Source organism: Xenopus tropicalis, chromosome 9, assembly GCF_000004195.4.
Source record: "Xenopus tropicalis strain Nigerian chromosome 9, UCB_Xtro_10.0, whole genome shotgun sequence".
Taxonomy (NCBI): Eukaryota; Metazoa; Chordata; class Amphibia; order Anura; family Pipidae; genus Xenopus; species Xenopus tropicalis.
In genome coordinates, this window is record NC_030685.2 from 24,613,257 (window position 1) to 24,634,317 (window position 21,061).

A 21,061-nucleotide genomic window follows, 5' to 3' on the forward strand; every position below is an offset into this window, starting at 1 on the left:
CAGCCACCAGTATTTAATCTTTTCATTAGTACAAGTCAGTAACTTGGCACTTGGCTGTATTAGCTGTGGCTTTACTGCAATTATCCTACGTGAACCAAGATCGTGAAGCATAAAAAAAGAGATTTCACAGTGCAGCCATTCATTGTTCTGATTTCTCACCCAAGTTCTCATTTTCACAGCCAGCCCTCTATTTGTTTCAATATGCCAATGGCACGGACATACACAATGGTCCAATTTGTGACCACAAATGGGAGCCAGGCTTTGTAAGGACATAACGATGAAAGACTGTGAACTGGGGTTGGTCTGGACTGAGCTTCAAAATAGGCAAGACAGCCCAATCGGCCACCTTCTTGACCCTGCACCCTTCCCTCCCCCCCCCCACCGCGGACATGCGCAATGTCATTGCACGGGGGGGAGGGGGTGTCAATGACAAGGGAGTGCCTGGCATTTCAACTACACAGAGGCCCAAAAAGCCCCCTACCAACTCTATAGTGCCTGTCTACGGTAGTGATCCCCAACCAGTGGCTCAGGAGGAACATGTTGCTCACCAACCCCTTGGATGTTGCTCTCAGTGCCCCAAACCAGGGAGTTATTTTTGAATTCCTGACTTGGTGGCAAGTTTTGGTTGAATAAAAACAAGATTTACTGCCAAATAAAGCCCCCTGTAAACTGACAGTGTGCATAGAGGCCCCTAATAGCCAATCTTAGCCCTTATTTGGCTCCTCCATGAACTTTTATGGTGCTTGTGTTGCTCTCCAAGTCTATTTACATTTGACTGTGGTTCACGAGTAAGAAAGGTTGGGGACCCCTGGTCTATGGCATCTGCCAGAACCCTCAAATTGAGTCTTAACTGGGGGCATACTCAGGTGTGTTCTAGTTTGACCAGCACTTTTTTAATAACATCTAGCTCTAAACAAAACCTGTAATTTTTCTCTTCCTCCGTAAACTAAACTGCCCGCCCTCTACTCATCCATCACAATTCTGGAAACAATGGAAAACAGTTTACTTACCGTTCATCCATTCCTCAGATTTACAATGGAAATTGTAAGCCGTTATCCACAGTTGCTCAAAGGGGACCTTATTAAGCATTGCGGTCTGCAACAAAGGAAACTGACTTTTCTCCCACTCAAGAAGCTCCTCTTCTACATTGATGGCCTAACAAAAATAAAGATTCTGTTACCAAGTCAGATATTTTATGCTTTCCTAAAAAGAATTATAAAGCTCACTAAAAGAACAAAATCACAAAGGCACCTGCCTCAAAATACAGTGCAGAATTAATGTACCATTTAAAGGTTGTTTTTATCAAGCTGATTTGGAGAATTTATGGCCTGAGCTACTGGAAGAAATGATATCGATGGATAAGCTGTGCCATATTTAGAAGAAAATGGCAACATGGGAGACATTTTTCCTATGCAGAGCAGTTGTATTATATAGTGCAGGGGTCCCCAACCACCGGTCCAGATGTATAAAGGCACAGATGAGCGCGAATTCATCGCGTCACACCCCACCCCCCACCCCGGAAACATTTTCATCAGTTGATCAGTGAGACAAACAACCATTTATTGGTTCAATTTACAATAAAACATTTCAGGAAAAAATTTACAAACAACAAACAGGTGTCTCCCAGTGACTTCCTCTGATGAAGCACCCAATGGTGCGAAACATGTTAGGAGGGCGGAGTAAGGGTAACACCTGTCTGTCGTTTGGTATAGTATGTTTGTAAAAAAAAAAATCTGAAATGTTTTATTGTAAATTGAGCCAATAAATGGTTGTTTGTCTCACTGACCAACTTGTTGATTAATTGTCTATATATTCAGGACCTATCAGTGGGATATAACTTTAGATTCTCTTTCTCAGTCTAATAATAATTTTGTTGTGTAAAAATTAAGGTTGGCCTGTCATATAAGCTGATGCTACAGGGCTGCATTACATTTCAGTAATTACCTGTATTAATTACTAATCAGCTTTATATCATGCCATTTTATTCTATATATACAGTATATTATATATACAGTATCTAGTAGAATTAAGTCTAAAACAACTGGACTTTTCTGAGTTTTTCTTGAAAACGTTTCACCACTCATCCGAGTGGCTTCTTCAGTTCAAATGACTGGTAGGGAATTCCCCGGTATTTAAACTCTTGATGGTAGTAGAGTCACAGACATCCAATCACAATGGTTCCATTGAACTTGTTCAGTTAGGTGTTAGCTGAAACTGACAGGTGTAAGAAGGTATGATCCAATCACAATGGTACCAAGATTCTCATTGATGAAGGTGTTAATCCTTCAAAGTACATGACTGGAAGTGTGAACTGTTGTGAAACTGCCGGGGTAAGGATGTCAACGCGCCATTGTATGTTGGTGACAAGCGGTGTCTCAGGCCCCCTCCTCTGTTCAGGGATGGTTTTTCCAGGTTGGCATAAATGGCCTCTTTCACACCTCTTTCAAACCATCTGTCCTCTCGGTCCAAAATATGCACGTTACTGTCCTCAAAAGAGTGACCTTTTTCTTTGAGGTGTAGATAGACCGCTGAGTCTTGTCCTGAGGAGTTTGCCCGCCTATGTTGGGCCATTCTCTTACAGAGAGGTTGTTTTGTCTCCCCAATGTATAAGTCTGAGCACTCTTCACTACACTGGACAGCATAGACCACATTACTTTTCATGTGCTTGGGTGTTGGGTCTTTCGGGTGCACCAGCTTCTGTCTCAGGGTGTTGCTGGGTTTGAAAAACACAGGAATGCGATGTTTGTTGAAAATTCTCCTAAGTTTTTCTGATGTTCCAGCAACATATGGAATGACTATGTTGTTTCGCCTGCTGTGTTCCTCCCTTCTGTTTGTAGGTCTGGTCTTTCTGTTGGTCTTTGATTTGGTTTTGATGAAGGCCCAGTCTGGGTACCCACAAGTTTTCAGAGCTCCTTTTAGATGTTTATATTCTTTCTCCTTGGCCTCTGCATTGGATGCCACAGTTTCAGCCCGATGATGTAGAGTCCTAATTACACCCAGTTTATGTTCCAAAGGGTGGTGGGAATCAAACAGCAAGTACTGGTCTGTGTGGGTGGGTTTCCTGTATACTTCAATATCCAGGTCCCTCCCCTCTTTGATAACTATAGCACAGTCCAAAAAAGCCAGTTTGCTGTCTTTCACATCTTCCCTTGTGAACGTGATGTTTTTGTCCACCGAGTTTATGTGTTTGGTGAAGGCTGGAACCTCGCGTTCTTTAATTTTGACCCAGGTGTCATCCACATATCTGAACCAATGACTTGGTGTTGTTCCCTTGAAGGTGTCCAGGGCTTTCTTTTCCACTTCTTCCATGTAAAGGTTCGCTACAATTGGAGACACAGGCGAACCCATGGCACAGCCATGTTTTTGTCTATAGAAAACGTCCTTGTGCTTGAAGTAAGTGGTATTGAGACATAGGTCCAGTAAGGAACAAACTTGTTCTGGGGTCAGCTTTGTTCTGCTGCTGAGGGTGGTGTCTTGTTTCAGCCGTTTCCTCACTGTATCAATTGCCTCGGCAGTGGGTATGCATGTGAACAGAGATGTTACGTCATAGGACACCATTGTATCATCGATCTCCAGCTTTAACTCCTTCACTTTTTTGACAAAGTCCATGGAGTTCTGAATGTGGTGTACTGTGTTTCCAACTAAGGGGGCTAAGATGTTGGCCACGTATTTAGCAATGTTATAAGTCACACAGTTAATGCTGCTGACAATTGGCCTCAAAGGGGCTCCTTCTTTGTGTATTTTTGGGAGTCCATATAGGCATGGAGTGGCTTCGCCTGGGTAAAGGCGACGATACAAAGCTGGACTGATGACCTTTTCCTTCTCAAGGTGCTGCAAGCAGTCTATAACCTTCTTCTTGTAGTTGCTTGTTGGATCTCTCTTGAGTTGCTCATATGTGTCTGAATCGTTGAGCAGTGTGGACACTTTGGCATGGTAGTCTGATGTATTCAGTACCACTGTACACCTTCCTTTATCTGCTGGCAGGATGGTGACACTTGAGTCCTTGGCAAGTGATGTCAGAGCCCTCCTCTCTTGCAGACTTAGATTGGAAGGGGGAGCTTTAGCATTAGCTAGGGCTGCTGATACTTTTAACCGGATGTTTTCAGCCTCATCCACTGGTATCTTATTGTTGTGGATGGATGATTCTGTGGCTGTGATGAAGTCTACCACTGGTACATACCGTGGGGCCACTGCAAAGTTCAGTCCCTTGGCTAAGACATCCTTCTCTGGTTCTGTGAGTTCCCTGTCTGATAAATTCTTTACCCACAGATCCTTGATGTTCTGGCATGTCTTGTTTTCATCTTCCTTCCTCCCTGTTGATTTGTCTGTTCGCTGGGTGTTGTTGGTACGTGATAATAAACTGGTGAATTTGTTTATTTGCCTCTCCTTGCCCTTGGCATGTTGTGCAAGTTGCGCCCGCTCTGTGAATTCAACCACTCTTTGCAACGTCAGCACCGGTAGTTTTGCTGTCAGTCTCTGTTTTGCATTATCAAATTTATGAACCAGGACCTCAATTGAGAAGTTAGTCTGCCTCACCCGTTCATTTAACAGTTGTTTCTGGGCTTTCTGAAGGATCACCTTGGCCCTGTGACCTTTAACCGAAGAACCCAGACGTAGGCTGCATGGTGTGATTCCCTGATATCGGCATCGTAGGTTAAAACGAAGATGGTTTCTGTAATCCGCAAGTTTTCTGGCCGTCCTCTCATATTCCCGTACCAATTTTAGGGTATTCTCCCCAAATTGAGTAGCAATATGTCTATGAAGATTCTCATTCATCCAGGTCATGATATACAGTATCTAGTAGAATTAAGTCTAAAACAACTGGACTTTTCTGAGTTTTTCTTGAAAACGTTTCACCACTCATCCGAGTGGCTTCTTCAGTTCAAATGACTGGTAGGGAATTCCCCGGTATTTAAACTCTTGATGGTAGTAGAGTCACAGACATCCAATCACAATGGTTCCATTGAACTTGTTCAGTTAGGTGTTAGCTGAAACTGACAGGTGTAAGAAGGTATGATCCAATCACAATGGTACCAAGATTCTCATTGATGAAGGTGTTAATCCTTCAAAGTACATGACTGGAAGTGTGAACTGTTGTGAAACTGCCGGGGTAAGGATGTCAAGGCGCGTTGACATCCTTACCCCGGCAGTTTCACAACAGTTCACACTTCCAGTCATGTACTTTGAAGGATTAACACCTTCATCAATGAGAATCTTGGTACCATTGTGATTGGATCATACCTTCTTACACCTGTCAGTTTCAGCTAACACCTAACTGAACAAGTTCAATGGAACCATTGTGATTGGATGTCTGTGACTCTACTACCATCAAGAGTTTAAATACCGGGGAATTCCCTACCAGTCATTTGAACTGAAGAAGCCACTCGGATGAGTGGTGAAACGTTTTCAAGAAAAACTCAGAAAAGTCCAGTTGTTTTAGACTTAATTCTACTAGATACTGTATATCATGACCTGGATGAATGAGAATCTTCATAGACAGTATATTATATAGTGTGTTGGTCCCTAAGCTCATTAACTGACAGTAGCACAGAGCATGTGCAGTGTATCAGCAGAAAAGAAGATGGGAAGCTACTGGGGGCAACTTCAGGGGAACAGATAAAGGTCTGTGGTTCCTTGGGCCGGTACAGAAGCCCAAACATAATGTAAAACATTTCTAGCCTACTTCTTTAGTATATTTCCAACTAATCAATGTGTATCATGCATACATCTCAAGAAGAAGGTCCTTCTTTTCATACAGTATACACATACAGTAAAGCTGATTCATATGAATTTTAATCACAAAGGAAGGTGTGGCCCTACAAACTCCAATTTCAGCTGACTGACTTTCACATAAGCCAATGGGAAGTATCAGCAGAATTAATTTTCTATCTAGGGAACAGATGCATCCAAAAAATCTTCCTTGGTGCCCCCACAAGGAACACTAGTTAACAATTCAGCTTTAAACCTCAATTACATATTAATGTGATTAGTACAATAGCTTTACATTTAGCACTTTACATTATTCTTTGAAGCATTTTTACCCACCTCAAATTCAGCGAGAGCAGCATTTAAATTTCTGTCCAGCTCATTCAGTTTTTCAACATTGGCCTTCATTTCGTCTAGGGTCATATTCTCTCTCTTTTTAAAGGCTTCTATTTCTGTAACATAGCCTTGGAGCTTTTTCTCAAATTCAGAACGCCTACAATAAAGAGAATAGCCTTCTGTTTACTTAATATTTATTGTAAAATAGTTGGAGATCTTGTGTTGTGTAGCTAACATAGCCTTATGTTCCATGTTTTATTAGCATCTAAAGATGTTTTATTGTAAGGGCAGCCAGAATTATTAGCAAAATAAACAAACTGCACATAGATACAATAAGCCCATCTTACACTAGGGCCTTATGACTTACCAATCATAGCAAAGTCTCCGCTTTTATATTAATGAATAATACCTCAAGTACGTCAGTATTATCTGTCAAGAGTAAGCACTTGAGTGTGAGAGGCCTGATCTGAAAAGTGCACTAAGCGTAGAGCAGCTTCATACAGAATATTATGGATATTATGAAGAGCAATTTTGTTAAGCAGCATTCCTTCTCTATTTTTAGTTTTAATCTCCAGCTACCATATAGCCAATTAACATAATTGCACAGCTTCTGATGGAGCCAGAACTAACCGGACCAATAGATGATTAAAAATCCTAGAGGAGCACAGAGATATCGGAGTCCATGTAGCATTATTACAAGTTTTATTCAAAAGTATTGCAATCAGACCATTCAAAGGGCTCACAATGAAAGATAAAATATTTTCTCTAACAGAACACCGGTTTCCTTCCACACTCCGAAAACCTACAGGCAGGTTAATTTGCTTTCAAAGAAATTGACCCTGGTGTCTGTTGTGTGAATGAGAAAGGAAATTTAGATTACCGGCTTCACTGAAGCAGGGAGGGTTGCCAATAAAGAACAATCATTGTATCAGCCTTGATAAAAATAGATCTAGAAATCATCTTTGCAAATATGTAGCCGCCTATGTAGTTTACTGTTAGAATTGATGCTATACAAATCCAGTAGTATACATTAAGTGGCGTAGTAGCCCTATTCTGTGGGGTGTATTTATTAACATTGGAAACAAACATCACAGGTGATGTTGTGCGTATTCAACCAATCAGATCTTTGCCTATGTTTTCTAACTTGTAGGTCACCATTCAAATCTAATTGCTGATTGATTGCTATGGTGATAGCCAGTGATATCTCCAATGTTAATAAATATGCCCCTTAGTGTCCCGAGTTTGGTACTGACCTGGTGACTCCATGCAACAAGTTATCTCCATATCTGTTTAAGTTTCTGCCCAGAAGGTTAAGGGGCACTTGTCACCCCAAAATTGTTTTCCCCACAAGAGGTATGGGCTAATAGAGCCCATACTCTGGTTGGGGTTTTTTGTGCTATATAAATAGATACAGTACAATACAAACTAAGTCTCTGTTCAATTTCGAGCCAAAATATCAGAATTACCCTCACCTTTTATTTAGATCATCTTCTGCCTGATCTTTCTTAGCCATTAATCGATTGTTGTTGACTTCAAACACTGTTTCAATCTGTTCGGGCCAATGAAAAACTGTGCTATTTAGTTTCAGGTCATCATCTGCAAAAGGTTGATAAAACAATAATGCTTTTAGCTTACTGTATTGGTCATTTTCTACTGTTATATATTTAAAAATGGAAATCAATTTACAAGAAAAATAGCATGGTTTAGGTAGAATGAATGTTTGTGTTGGGAATTTCACTTACACTGGAGGGTAGCATAGTCCAGCAGGAAAGCTAATCTACTGGCGGCTTCTGAAATCTCATCTTTCAGTTTATAAACTGTAACATCCCTTGACTTTCTGAGAAAGTCTATTAAAGCAACCAGTTCTTCTGTGGTTGAGGGCACTTCATTGACCTTATCAGCAATGAGGCTGTATTTGGAGCAGATGCTAAGAGAAAAGCATAAGAGAAATGTGTCAAAAATGAAGATAAATAATATTTATTTTAATGCATACTGTATATTACAATCAATCTGCCAGCAGCAGTTACTGAACAATAAGTCATATATCCTCGTTAAAAGTTGAACTCCAGCCTCCGAACCAACATTTGTTAAAGAGCCACACACAATTCAGAAACCTCTAACATAGCTATCTCTGTAATCTGTTCCTTCAGAAAGTATCAACAAATACCATTTTTGATGAAATCCAGCTGCAAAACCATTCTTCTTTTTCTGCATCATTTGAAATCCTGGCAGGGGAGGAGGGACTAAAACATTGATGTTACAAACTGTAACTACTTCTCCACAGCTTGCAGACGTTGTGCAGAAATGACATAATCCACAATGCATTGCACTGTAACATTCCTTTCCTAATTGACATCATGTGTGCAGGGCATTGTGGGATTTGGAGGATGCAGGCTGAAAGCAGGCTGAGGAAAGTTGACAACTGTTACAAAGTCTCAAAGTAGTCAGCCAGATCAGAAGGAAAACAGGAGGCCAGGATCAGATAACTGTTCCAAACCATATTATTACATTAAAAAACGTGAAAAGGCTGCATATTTTTAATTGATGTATATCGCAAAGTTGCTTGAAATTATGTTTACTTTTCAAAAAGTTTGAGTTGTGTTTGGGAGGAGTTCCCTGTTAAGGGCCAAGAAGGTAAGCCTTTGGCTGGGCAGTGTCACTGAAATGGGTTAATTATTAACTGATTTATAAAGAAAAAAAGATTGCTCCATGAAAAAAAACATCCCTCCATGAAAATGTTTTATTGTAGCGCATACAGTTCAAAGAGTGTGTGGCACAGACAGGGTTTGGGGGATGTTTTTTTTCCATTTCACCCACCCTAACCAAAAGGGGATCATCATTATAAGCACAAATTTTGCTCCTCTTATATTAATTGCATTCACATTGATATGGGCATCGCATTAGCATAGGAATACCTATCTATGCCCTTAAGTTCCATGTTATTCCATCACAACATAAATAGTGTATGGACACAGTGCACAAGTACAGGGTCCTATTGTGTCCATAGTGCAATGCTTGTAATACAACTTTTAACACAGCCAAAATTAACAGGCACAAAGGCTTGGGTGCCCTAGGTGCTACAATATTCCTTTTGAGTGGTGTTTACATGGGCAGAGATTTTGCACATACCACTTCACCAACTCTTAATACAGGAGATATGCTATACTTTGCTTGAGTGTCTTTCATATCTCCATGTAAGACCAGTAAGATAAGGGCCCTCAATCAGTTTTATAAGCATGGATTGCTTACATGTTGATTAGATCCAAGCTACAGACATTTAGGGTGAAGACACACAGAGGTACTAGAAGCAGCTACTAGAAGCAGCTACTAGAAGCAGCAACAAAATGCTGACCATTTACTGATAATTGTCTCTACGTGTGTTTTAGAAGGCAATTCTCAGTACTGTCTATGGCAGGGAGGTTTTCTGGCATCTAGTAGCATTGACAAGTAGAAATAGGAAATTGGCTGCATAGTGATGGTTTGGTTAGGCCCTGGTAACTAAGAATCAGCAGACGCATTTGATGATACATCTGTAATAGTAAGTGTGTTAATCCAACATAACAATGAGTTTGATGTATTGTGGGTGCAAAGCTGATGAAGTAATCTGCAAACTAATAAAAATGGCTTTCAGTAGACACTAAATTGGACTTCAACACTGCAGTCCAAACACAACATTTCTAATCACCACCATAGTTGTCCTGTTATGTTATAATAGCTTTATAAGATGCTAACAGGTGTTGCCCTGCAGCCCAGTGGTTGTGACTTGATATCAATATATACTGGTAATGGGGAAACTCCAGTTACAATACAAGCATTGCAAAAATTCAATCAAAAAGTCTTGTTCTCTTTTAATTGAATCTTGCCCCATGTTCTACTTTCCCCCAATTCTTATTGGCCCCTTCCTTTAAAAAAACCATTCACCCTGATCTCAACTTGTTCACTAAACTGTAATGTATATAGTTTAGTAAATGAGACTAGTAGCCTTGTGAAAAAAAGATGATTAAAGTAATTCTGTATAAGTAAGAGCAACATTTCTGTTTGCATATTGCCTGGCACACATAGGCTTGTATGTTTTCTCCAAGTATGTTATTTAAGGTCAGTCACTTCTATACAATGACATGGGAAAGGATTACAGATGTTTTGCCCACTTTTTTTATCACGTAGAAAAAGCCAAAAATATTCCAGTAGAGTAAAATGGCTATTGCCACGGCCATATTTCAGTTAATTGCCACTCAAAAGTTCAAGCATTTTTGTGCCTTGTTCTGTGCCTTTATGCCAGCGGTACTGGTACCACCCTGCTCGTGCCCAGTTATACCAGATACACTCACCATTCACTATTACCTTTCTAATGACCCCGGTTGGCTATGTACTGTAGATTCCCATTAGCTTACAAATCATGCTTTGGAAGTTCAATTTACCTTTTGTTCAGAACTCTGTTTTCATCCACTACAAACTGAATTAGTTGATCCTTTAACGTTTGTGCTCTGGCACAAAGATCTTCATTCAGTCTTAGGGCATCAAGGCAGAAGAGAGCAAGTGGAACTGTAATATGCATGGAGGCAATTTCTCCCCTTAGCTGTGAAATGCTATTGATTTTCTGTGTTAAAGAAATTAAAGTCAGTTTAAGGTGGTAGTTGTAAGATATGTTATTCCAGACTGAGTCTTAAAAGGAACCAATAACAGTGAGTTTTCAGAAGACAGAAAATGGAGATTGCGTATGGAACCTAAAGAGCATATCAGAGATCTTATATATTTGATGCTTAGAGATACATGTTTTAGAGGCATAACAGATCATTGGGCTGCTATTTAAGCATTATATAGTAACTTTGCCAGAGAATTACAGGGTTAATTTACTATAGATCAGAGGAAGAAGGACAGAGCAGGAGTGGACCCCTTGGTGCTCATTCAGCAAGCACTTTGGCATAAAATGCAGAGCACATTGTCAGGAGGTGCAGGCCAGCCCTATCATTGCCCTATGATATGTAGTATGGACAGGGCCCTGTTGCAGTCCCATGCTCTGCTGCTCCCTCATTGGACAGGTAGGGAGAAGGAGGGGAGCTTCTCTCATCCCTTCACAAATACCACATTCTATCTGTGAGGGGTTGTCCCAAGTCTCTGTGATTTGAAACAGCAACCTTCAGCAATTTGGCAACACCAGAAGGTAAATGCAAACAAATGGAAAACTGTATGTTTTTGCATTCTGAACAATGCCTTTGGTTAAGTAAATGACCCGTAAAATCTCTTTGCATTTATTTTATTTAGCAGCTGGGCCATAACATGAAAGTATGGTTCAGCCAGGATCAATATTACACCGAGTAATGCATGGAATGAGGTTGATCTCTTGCCTCACTGAAGTCCGCTGCTTGCAAGCTGTATTTACCTGCTGGGGATAAGTTATCAAATCTGATCTATTAACCCTGGTGTACAAGTGTCAGCACTGTTGAATCAGTCTATAAGAAATATCCTAGTTACATCAGTTGCCCTTGCCAACCAATCGCTAAGATAACAAGAAATCAATAATGCAATTCCCATTATATGCTAATAAGTGACAGGAAAGGATGCTGCTGCAGCAGTCAAGAAATATTGTGTGAAACAATACCCTCTGATTTTATTTGATTATTAGAACTAGCCATTTACTTGGCTACCTTTTTTCTTTTCCTTAAAGGCTATATATAGTTACATAGTTACATAGGGTTGAAAAAAGACCAATGTCCATCAAGTTCAACCCATCCAAGTAAACCCAGCACACCTAACCCACACCTACCAATCTATACACTCACATACATAAACTATAAATACAACCACTAATACTAACTGTAGATATTAGTATCACAATGGCCTTGGATATTCTGATTGATCAAGAACTCATCCAGGCCCCTCTTAAAGGCATTAACAGAATCTGCCATTACCACATCACTAGGAAGGGCATTCCACAACCTCACTGCCCTCACTGTGAAAAACCACCTACGCTGCTTCAAATGGAAGCTCCGTTCCTCTAATCTAAAGGGGTGACCTCTGGTGCGTTGATTGTTTTTATGGGAAAAAAGAACATCCCCCAACTGCCTATAATCCCCTCTAATGTACTTGTACAGAGTAATCATGTCCCCTCGCAAGCGCCTCTTTTCCAGAGAAAACAACCCCAACCTCGACAGTCTCACCTCATAGTTTAACTCTTCCATCCCCTTAACCAGTTTAGTTGCACGTCTCTGCACTTTCTATATAATAGAAGCATGTTTTTATAATCATTTTAGGGGAGGGGAAGAAAGCGAAAAAAAGGAGAGAAAAAGGTTTCAGGAGTTTCATCTGGCATTCTGTTCATCAGTGCTGCATGGTTGAGAAAGATAGAAAGAAAAGAAACTCTAGAATCAGAAGACAGTTGGGCCATTACCTTTGTAAATGCATGGAGGGAGTGTTCCTCTTTCAGAAATGAGCTGATATCCTGTTGGGCCTTCTGGTTTAAAAGGTCACTATACTTTTTGTAAACGTTTAAGTACCTAGTATAAAAGGAAAACCTTCAGATTTCACAGTTCAATCCCCCATATTTCTGTACCACCTTAAAGAAAATGATCATTATACAGTACAGTATTCTGAATTAAGGAAAAAAAGAAAGCTTACTTCTGCGGCCCAACTATGTTCAAGTTGAAGACCTCCATGGTTTTATTGATGTAGTTTGAAACCAAAGATTCGTCTTGAGTGACTGAGCTGAGCGTGAGGTTTTCAGTCTGAAGATCAGGAAAGAGATCAACCTCTACCTGCAAGTAAAGTTCAAAGTTTACTAAGTGAAATACTCTCCTGAGTCTGAGCTTTCAGAAAGAGCCAGTGCTACACATTAGAGCTGCTTTCAGGTAACCTATTGTTTCCTCCTACTCCCATGTACCTGGAGGAATCACAAGCTGGACTTGGATTTATTACTATTGAGTGCTATTCTGATATCTACTGGGATCTGCAATCTTGCTCCCTTCCCATTATTCTGTTGATTGGCTGCTGGGAGGGGGGTGATTAATTCAAACTTGCAGCACAGCAGTAAAGTGTAACTGAAGTTTATCAAAGCGCAGGTCACGTGACTGTGGCACCCTGGGAAATTAAGAATATGGCTAGCCCCATGTGAAGGACAAGTTCTACCTTTTCCATCTCAGAAAACTAATTCTGCACAGACCTTGCTTTGTGAATGGGATAATTCCCCAAACTGTGGCCACAAAGTAGGCTGTTTTTGTCTAGAATGTCAATTTGGGGCACTATAATTCACACTATATTGACTAAGGCATGTAGTGAATGTGTCTGTTTAAATATGGGTTTCATATAAGTAATTAGAATTGACAATAATAACTAGGAAGCCCATGACCCTATGACAGGCAGTGCTTTTATGTCTCTAGCAAAAAAATGACTGGGAAATTGTGCATTTGGGTTCATGTACTGATGGATTAAATGTGCAGATGAAGCAAACAGGCAGGTAAGCACCAGAAAAAATAATCATAACCCTCCTAAAACACAGGTATGGGACCAGTTATACAGAATGCTCTTGACCTGGGGTTTTTCGAATAAAGGGTCTTTCTGTAATTTGGATCTCCATGTTTTAAGTCTTAAAAAAACATTTAAACAAATCCAATAGGATTGTTTTTTTTCCAATAAGAATTTATTATATCTTACTTGGGATCAAGTACAAGCTATTGTTTTATTATTATAGAGAAAAGGGAAATCACTTTTAAAAATTAAAATAATTAGATTAAAATGGAGTCTATGGAAGATGGCCTTCTCCTAATTAAGAATAGTTTTCCGGATAACGGATGCTATACTCCATTCATATTTAAGTTCTGAGATTTTAAAAACAATTTTGCCTTAGTTTGTCATTTGGTAAGGCACTCTTAACTGTTCTTTTCTAGAACAGAATCACAGATATAAAGCCACTTGGCACCCGTGAACTCCCGTAATCTGCTCCATAAAATGACTTTTACTGACCAGTGAACAATTGATCAGCTCTGAATCATACCGTGACCTTCAGCAGCTATAGGATGGCATGCTCCCAAAAGGCACCAATATAACAATTACATTTACCTGCAATGTTGCTCTAACTGTCTGCAGTTTTCTATGAATATAATAATATGCCAAGTTAAAAACACAGATAGCCTGACCTCTGTGCCCTCTGCTACATATTTTAAAGGGGTTGTTCACCTTAAAATGATACTTGGTGTTATGTAGGCAGCAGAATTCTAAGACAATTTGACAATTTGCTTCGTTTTCCTGAAGGTGCCCGAAGTTTACTTGAGAGGCAACTTTTTGCCGGTGGGATGACATTTCGGGGGGATTAGTCATCTGCAGTAATGAAGATTTGTTGCAGGGCAACTAATCTCCCTGTGTGCCACTGCCCTAACCCAAAAACAGACATTGCACGTGTAACTGAATGTGTTACCTTTTAATCCCAGTTTAGGTTATGCGATTTGGTGATTTTGACCACACTGTTCAACAGACCTTCAGAATCTGAATAAGAGAGGCTTGTACCAAGTCTGTGCATATCCCCAAACCATCAGCCCTGCAAACTAGACTGCGTATCTACTGGACACTTCTCACTAGTATCTAGTGAGTTACAAATAACTAATGATCAGTATTACACAAACAATAGCCAAAATAATGCTAGAGGCTCTCATAACATACTTTGGGAAGCCCCTCGGCACTCTTCAGTATCTCCAAGAAGCAGCACTTAATTAGAGCCCAGCATTCTTCCAAGGCTGGTTCAAACGCTATTTTGGGCTCTTCGACTCTGAGCTTGACTATAAGGATCTGAGGAGTACAGAATTTCATCTCTTCATAGGTATCTCCAAAATCATTTCCATTCTGATAAGACAAAAAACAAGGAAAAGAGTACCATTTATATCATACTTGTGAAACATTCTAATTATTCTAACAGCGACAAAATCATTTCCGTCACTTGATGAAGTATGGAGGAGAGATCAGAGAGCACTGTCTCTTGCATTGTTGCTAACTGTTAGCATCGCTGAACCATTTTAGAACTTGAAGGATGATTAAAGGTATATTTTGTAAACTGAGGGAAGACATAGCTTGTTGTTGGACATCTCCCTGCATTGCCTTTACCATTTTTATATATATTTTTTTTTTTTACAATTTCCTTTTTTTTTTTTTAAAGATCATTATATTACATAACAGTGCAATTGCATCTAAGTGAAAACGTACATGCGTGGCAGTGTATTCAGTAATGAATACAGGAACAGAAACTCTGACACATAGTAGAATGCAGGTCAAACAGTCAAATAGTGTAAATGTTTTGTGTGTGTGTTTTTTTTTATCAATAACAAAGGAAACTAAGGAAATAGAAAATGTAAAGAAAAAAAAAAAATTGTAAAATACAAAGGAAAGCATGTGAAATTTTCCCAGTATTAACCTCACAGTACGAGTTGTCTCATTTGGTGGTATGAAAAGTGAGTCCAAGAGGTGGGGTTGTTTCTGTGCAAACCGAGGAGAGAAGACTGGGATTTAGTTAGTCCACCCAAGGGAATCAAACTATTTACCTGGGCAACCTCTCCTAGTGTACATCAATTTGTACAAGGGTATGGCTTGAACTATCAGTTTTTACTAGAAAGGTACTGTGGTGGGGAGGGGTAATGCTTTCCCTGGCATAGGCTAGCAGTATTGATCTTAGCATTCTCTCTGCTCTAGTTGGGGCTAGATCATTTATTTACCTGGTTGAGCAGAGTCACCTGAGGGTCTAGTGGGACTAGTAGGTCAAGGATGTTGGCTATAAATTCCGTTACAGGCGACCAAATAAAAACATAATTTAGAGCGGATCCAGACCATGTGTAAAAAATTAACTGAGGATTGATGGAATTGGTGTGACATATGCCTCATGTAGAAATTTAAAATGGATTAGTTGTCCATACTATTTTAATATTATACCAGATGCATAATAGTTAAGGGTAGCTGCATAGAAAGCAAAGATATGCAGCAAAATGCAAAACAAATGAAGTATGTACCAATTACAGAGGCAAGCAATGTATTTATTAGCGCCTAGGTTATGCTTACATTTCACGAATATGTTTCCCACTGGATTTCACATTATAAACCTTTTTTAATTTTGCATCTTCCTTTCTCTCCAATCAGTGCATATTTTGTCAAAAACTATAAGGTTACAGTAAATTACTGCAGGAGCTTGTTAAATGACACAATGAGGAGAGGATTCTATAAGCACAAATTTAAATTTCAGTAAGTGCTGGAGGTTTGAGTACACAAAGAAATGAAAAGAAACATAGGTAGTTTAATAAACTATTCACTCCCCAGTGGTACATCCAAGGCCATTGTGCTAGCAGCGTGTTTCTCTGCATAAAGCAAGCGTCTCGGCTTGTTTGCTCTTAATGCTGTCGATTTAGCAGGTGCCGTTTGAGAGTGCCACGCTCATTCTGCCTCTAATTACCTGGTGCAGAGTGAAAAAGGAAAGCAAGTCTTGGAGAGAATTGATGACCATCCCACGCAGCTGTAGAGACATAAGAGAGGCAATGCAGGCAAAGAACTCTTGTACTTGGAGTGTGGAATCGTTGTCATGTTGGGGAACTAAATGGATCCATTTATCCTTTTGAGACGTGAAGAGTGAAGCACAGGCTGGTATCCACCTGAAAACAGAGAAATTAGATGGCAAATTTTCTGCTGATTTATCTAGAACACCTAATTTACATTCTACAAACGCACAAAAATATATCAACACAAAGGGATTATTCTAAAGTATTATTTCCTCTGCAATAATATATGTCACAATAGAAAATTACATTCATTTTATATATGATTCTATATAACAAGCCAAACTCAAGTTTTCAAATAACTTATAAGATTTTAATTTTAGGAGGTAACTTAAATGTCTTAACTTCTCATCCCCAATCTGTCTCTTTTTGTCAGCCCTTTCTCTTTACCCAGCCTACTTTAAATTAAACCTAAAAATGGTTCTCTTTCCCCATTCCCATAACTTTCTGTCAACATAAACAATTCCACATGCCCGGTGACTTGGGGTTATCTTAGCTTCTCCCACTCTTCTTCACTCATCATACCCTCACTCATTAGTTCTACATACATGCATTGAAGACTTAGCTTGAGCTGTACCCCATCTCAGGAATTCCCCCCCATGTTCCATCTGACTTTTTCCCAATCTCCGTACCCTTAAATAATTGCAAAACAATTTCTTTAAATAAGTGTACACTAATTTAGCATAGAATTCCCTCAGTACAGTACATTCTGTATCTACTGTGTAGCTGCCAACTGCTAAGCTGCCATATCCAAAGTTGGACTGGGCAGGATACCAGGAAAAAAACAGTTGAGTCCCAGACCTGATTTAAGCTCATCTCCACACATCACATATCTTTTAGATAGTAGGCTCCATTAAACATGGCTCACTTTACCCCCTGAGTCAATATTTGTATATAAACAAATAGTTTTGGAGGACACACCACAATTGCTAAAGCAAAAAAATCTGGCTTTAAAACAAAGACAGCAAAAAAAATAAAAGAAGAGAAAAAGGGTGCAAATGAGAATCTGTTCCCCAAGCCCTCATAGGGGCAAACAGAATATTAATACAAATCAATCAATTACTCAATGCACACCTACTAACCACAAAAAGGCAGCAAATGGTATGTTTAACATATAATGCTCTTTATATGGAAAATATTCACAAAACAATAAATACAATTACAATGCATAATATACATACCACCAGTTGGACAAAACGTAATATACAGAAAAAGCAGACACATGTGGATTGAGAAAACCCCAACGTTTCGGAACACAGTCCTTTGTCAAGGGGATTCTGAAATGTTGGGGTTTTCTCAATCCACACGTGTCTGCTTTTTCTGTATATTACATTTTGTCCAACTGGTGGTATGTATATTATGCATTGTAATTATATTTATTGTTTTGTGAATATTTTCCATATAAAGAGCATTATATGTTAAACATACCATTTGCTGCCTTTTTGTGGTTAGTAGGTGTGCATTGAGTAATTGATTGATCAATATTTGTATATAACCTGTTTGTTCAATGTATACTCCCATCTACTGTACAGTGTTGTGGATATGTTGGATGTTTATAAATACATGTTTATAATAATGTTTACAAAGTGTTACAGCAGCCCAAAGAATAGGAAAACTATGCTCCGTCTTTTGTTTTGACCCAATCCAATTCTGTACAGATGGCCACATTTCCTGGGTTACCTTGTTGTCAAACAAACCAAACAGTCATCCAGGTAACAGGCCATTACTGTTTAATGCAATTGTCATTGATGTTCTCAACCCGCCAGATTTCATTCCTAACCACTTCTTGATATATGCACTTGAGGTGTAGATATGGGCTTTGCTGTGCATACAAAATAAAGTCCAGCAATGCACATCATGTACCTACTTGTTACGTAAAGCAGTGTGTGCTTCCCGGCAATGCCTTTGGACTACTTCTTCAAACTCAGCTGGAAGCAGAGGCAGACAGCCAGAAAGCAGCTCCTCTGTACGGACGAAACGTAAGTCATCAAATCTGCAGATGGAACATGTTTATAGGTTTAAATTGTAATCGCTGTTAGAGGAAGGAAAAAACACTTGGCAGGTAAAGTAACATTATCTGACATGGCTATTTAACACAGCATGACTGCTAGCTCTGTGTTAAAAGCACACTTATTTCGCTACTTACACAGCAGGGCATGATGTAATGATTTTTCTTTCAAATAAAAAAATTATATAATAAAGCCCTCCAAATGTATAATGAGAATGCATGATGTGCCGTACACATTGCAACAACATTGCATTATTAAAGTGAATCCAGTAAAATGATTTTTTCTAACAGCACCTGACTGTGCCTCTTTTGGCTTTAGTTCCCCATAAATAAATTTGCACCCAGACTCAGCTAAAAGCTTAGCCAGTGAGTTTGCATTCAATTAGCAGTGAACTGTGTACCTACAGTAGCTAAGTAAGATACTTTAGCAGGTCTCAAAATGCACAGGATGCCCCTTAAGGGTGAAGACACACAGAGCTACTAGTAGCAGCTACTTTTCAAGGTTACTAAAATAGACAATGTTGATTATTTACTGATTACAGTCCCTACATGTGTTTTAGCAGAAGCAAATCTCAGTATTGTCTATGACAGGGTATTTTCTGGCGTTTAGTAGCCATGGAAAAGTAGCTGCTACTAGCAGCTCTGTGTGTCTTTACCCTAAAGGACATGGAAATGTAGAATCACAGGTCGAGTCCTGTAATTAAGCACAACTGATTCTATGGTAGTTGCTTACTTTAGACCAGGGGTGGGCAAAGTTTTTAGCTCAGGGGCCACATTAATTAACATACGGGCCGGACTGGGCCGGGACAGCGTTCAAAAAATCAAAACCATCAAAAATTATGGGGCCTCTCAGCTCCTCCCCAGCGACCCGCTGCTTCCTCCGTCTCGTCCTTCTGTTCCCCGGCTCCCCAGTGCATTCTTTTATATGGTTGCGCCCCGTGCGTGCTGACGCTGTGCGCACGCACGGGGCGCAACCAATCAGAGCCCGTCATTCTTTTAAAGGGGCCGGATTAAAAGGACTGACGGGCCGGATGTGGCCCGCGGGCCGTAGTTTGCCCACCCCTGCTTTAGACCCTAGGCTGGCACTCCTCTTCTTCCAAAAATGAAGTCCTGATGAGTCCTGTCTTTGTGTTGGTTACATAATGAAATAATTTCAAGACTAATATGAATTTAAATGTGCTGGTACATGGCACTTGGGACCTAAATTACTTGTAGAGAGAAGTGTTGAGTGCATATATAAAGACACTTGGGGCCTAAATTACTTATATGGAAAAGTGCCAAGGGCAAATAAATCAATGCCATTTGCCAAGTTTTTTTTCCACAATGGGAAATCCTTTGAACCTCTGCATGCAGCACCCTGAGCCTAGAAATTTGTCATGGGCGCATTCTTGCTAGGTGCAAGGAAACTCAATGGCTTTTTGTAGTTTTTGTGTGCACAAATTTGTATCAGTGCTCTGAGTCCAGTATCTGGTTTGGAAATCAGCCGAATCCAAGCACTTTCTGCACAATTCAGATTAGGACCAACCCAGCTCCCCTACCTGTAATTTTAGGTTTACTGTTTCCACTGGGTGAGATCTGGGTAATAACCAAGGTTAGCACATGTGGTTTGGAACATCTGCTCTGGAACAAGTTTTTCACATACAGGTGTTCATAAAGCATAGCCAAGCATTACTATACAAACCTGGCCTAATATTATACCATTCAATTTGAACTATAGAGCACAGAGTTTGCAGTACCCCATTATCCTGCCTGTTGATTTGCAAGCCCCACAAAATGATTTGGAATATGCATTTCCAAGTGGTTAAAAAGCTACTGTGTATTTCAATAAACCTACAGTGTCTCTGTATCTCTTTACATGCCCAGTTGCCTTGCTTATCATTTGCTTTTTTAAATCTTTGTTAAACATTGCTTATTAGAAGACCATAGCATGGAAAATTACAAGAGTAATTACATGTAATCATACATTTATTCCCTATTTCCTCCTTTCTGAAACACAAATACACTTCCTGTAACTCACTCTTAACGTTCAAAACTAGATCTACACATAAAAATGTATTATGTCATAGAAAACACATTATTTTTTATTCTGTAAGTTTGCTAAAGGCACTTAAACAAATGCAGTTGCTGAAAGAAGCCAATTAGTTCTTTTCTGCCACTGTTGCTAATGGCAACTCCACTTTTGCACCTACATTCATAAATCAGCCCCTATGACTGATAATTTGCCCCAGATAAAAGAAATACTGTATCCCAGGTGAATACAGGTATTGAAGCTATTATCTGGAATAGTTGGGACCTGGGGTTTTCCGGATAAGAGATCTAACATTTGGGGGCAACAAACTCTCCCTTTACCAGGAATTATTTCCTGGTTTGCTCCCTCCCAAATCTTTTTCTTCAAAGGGCAAAGATCCAAAATGTTTTGTGTATGTGCTGCTCTTGTTTTTCCTCTAAAAAAAATAAGAAAATATAAGCTTACCGTGTATGGAAACGTCAC

The 21,061-nt window shown here is 39.6% G+C and overlaps 1 protein-coding gene across 1 annotated transcript in view; it reads right to left on the reverse strand.

Moving 5' to 3' along the window:
• Nucleotides 1–21,061, reverse strand: part of dnah3 (dynein axonemal heavy chain 3) — a 189,556-nt gene that overhangs the window by 127,455 nt on the left and 41,040 nt on the right. The window contains exons 8-17 of the mRNA XM_012971313.3: nt 18,430–18,555; nt 16,463–16,658; nt 14,692–14,871; nt 12,658–12,794; nt 12,431–12,536; nt 10,461–10,639; nt 7,785–7,969; nt 7,515–7,638; nt 6,046–6,199; nt 1,011–1,155 (exon numbers count right to left, since the gene is read on the reverse strand). Of these exons, the coding sequence (XP_012826767.2) occupies nt 1,011–1,155; nt 6,046–6,199; nt 7,515–7,638; nt 7,785–7,969; nt 10,461–10,639; nt 12,431–12,536; nt 12,658–12,794; nt 14,692–14,871; nt 16,463–16,658; nt 18,430–18,555 (1,532 nt within the window). The remainder of the gene's footprint in view (nt 1–1,010; nt 1,156–6,045; nt 6,200–7,514; nt 7,639–7,784; nt 7,970–10,460; nt 10,640–12,430; nt 12,537–12,657; nt 12,795–14,691; nt 14,872–16,462; nt 16,659–18,429; nt 18,556–21,061) is intronic.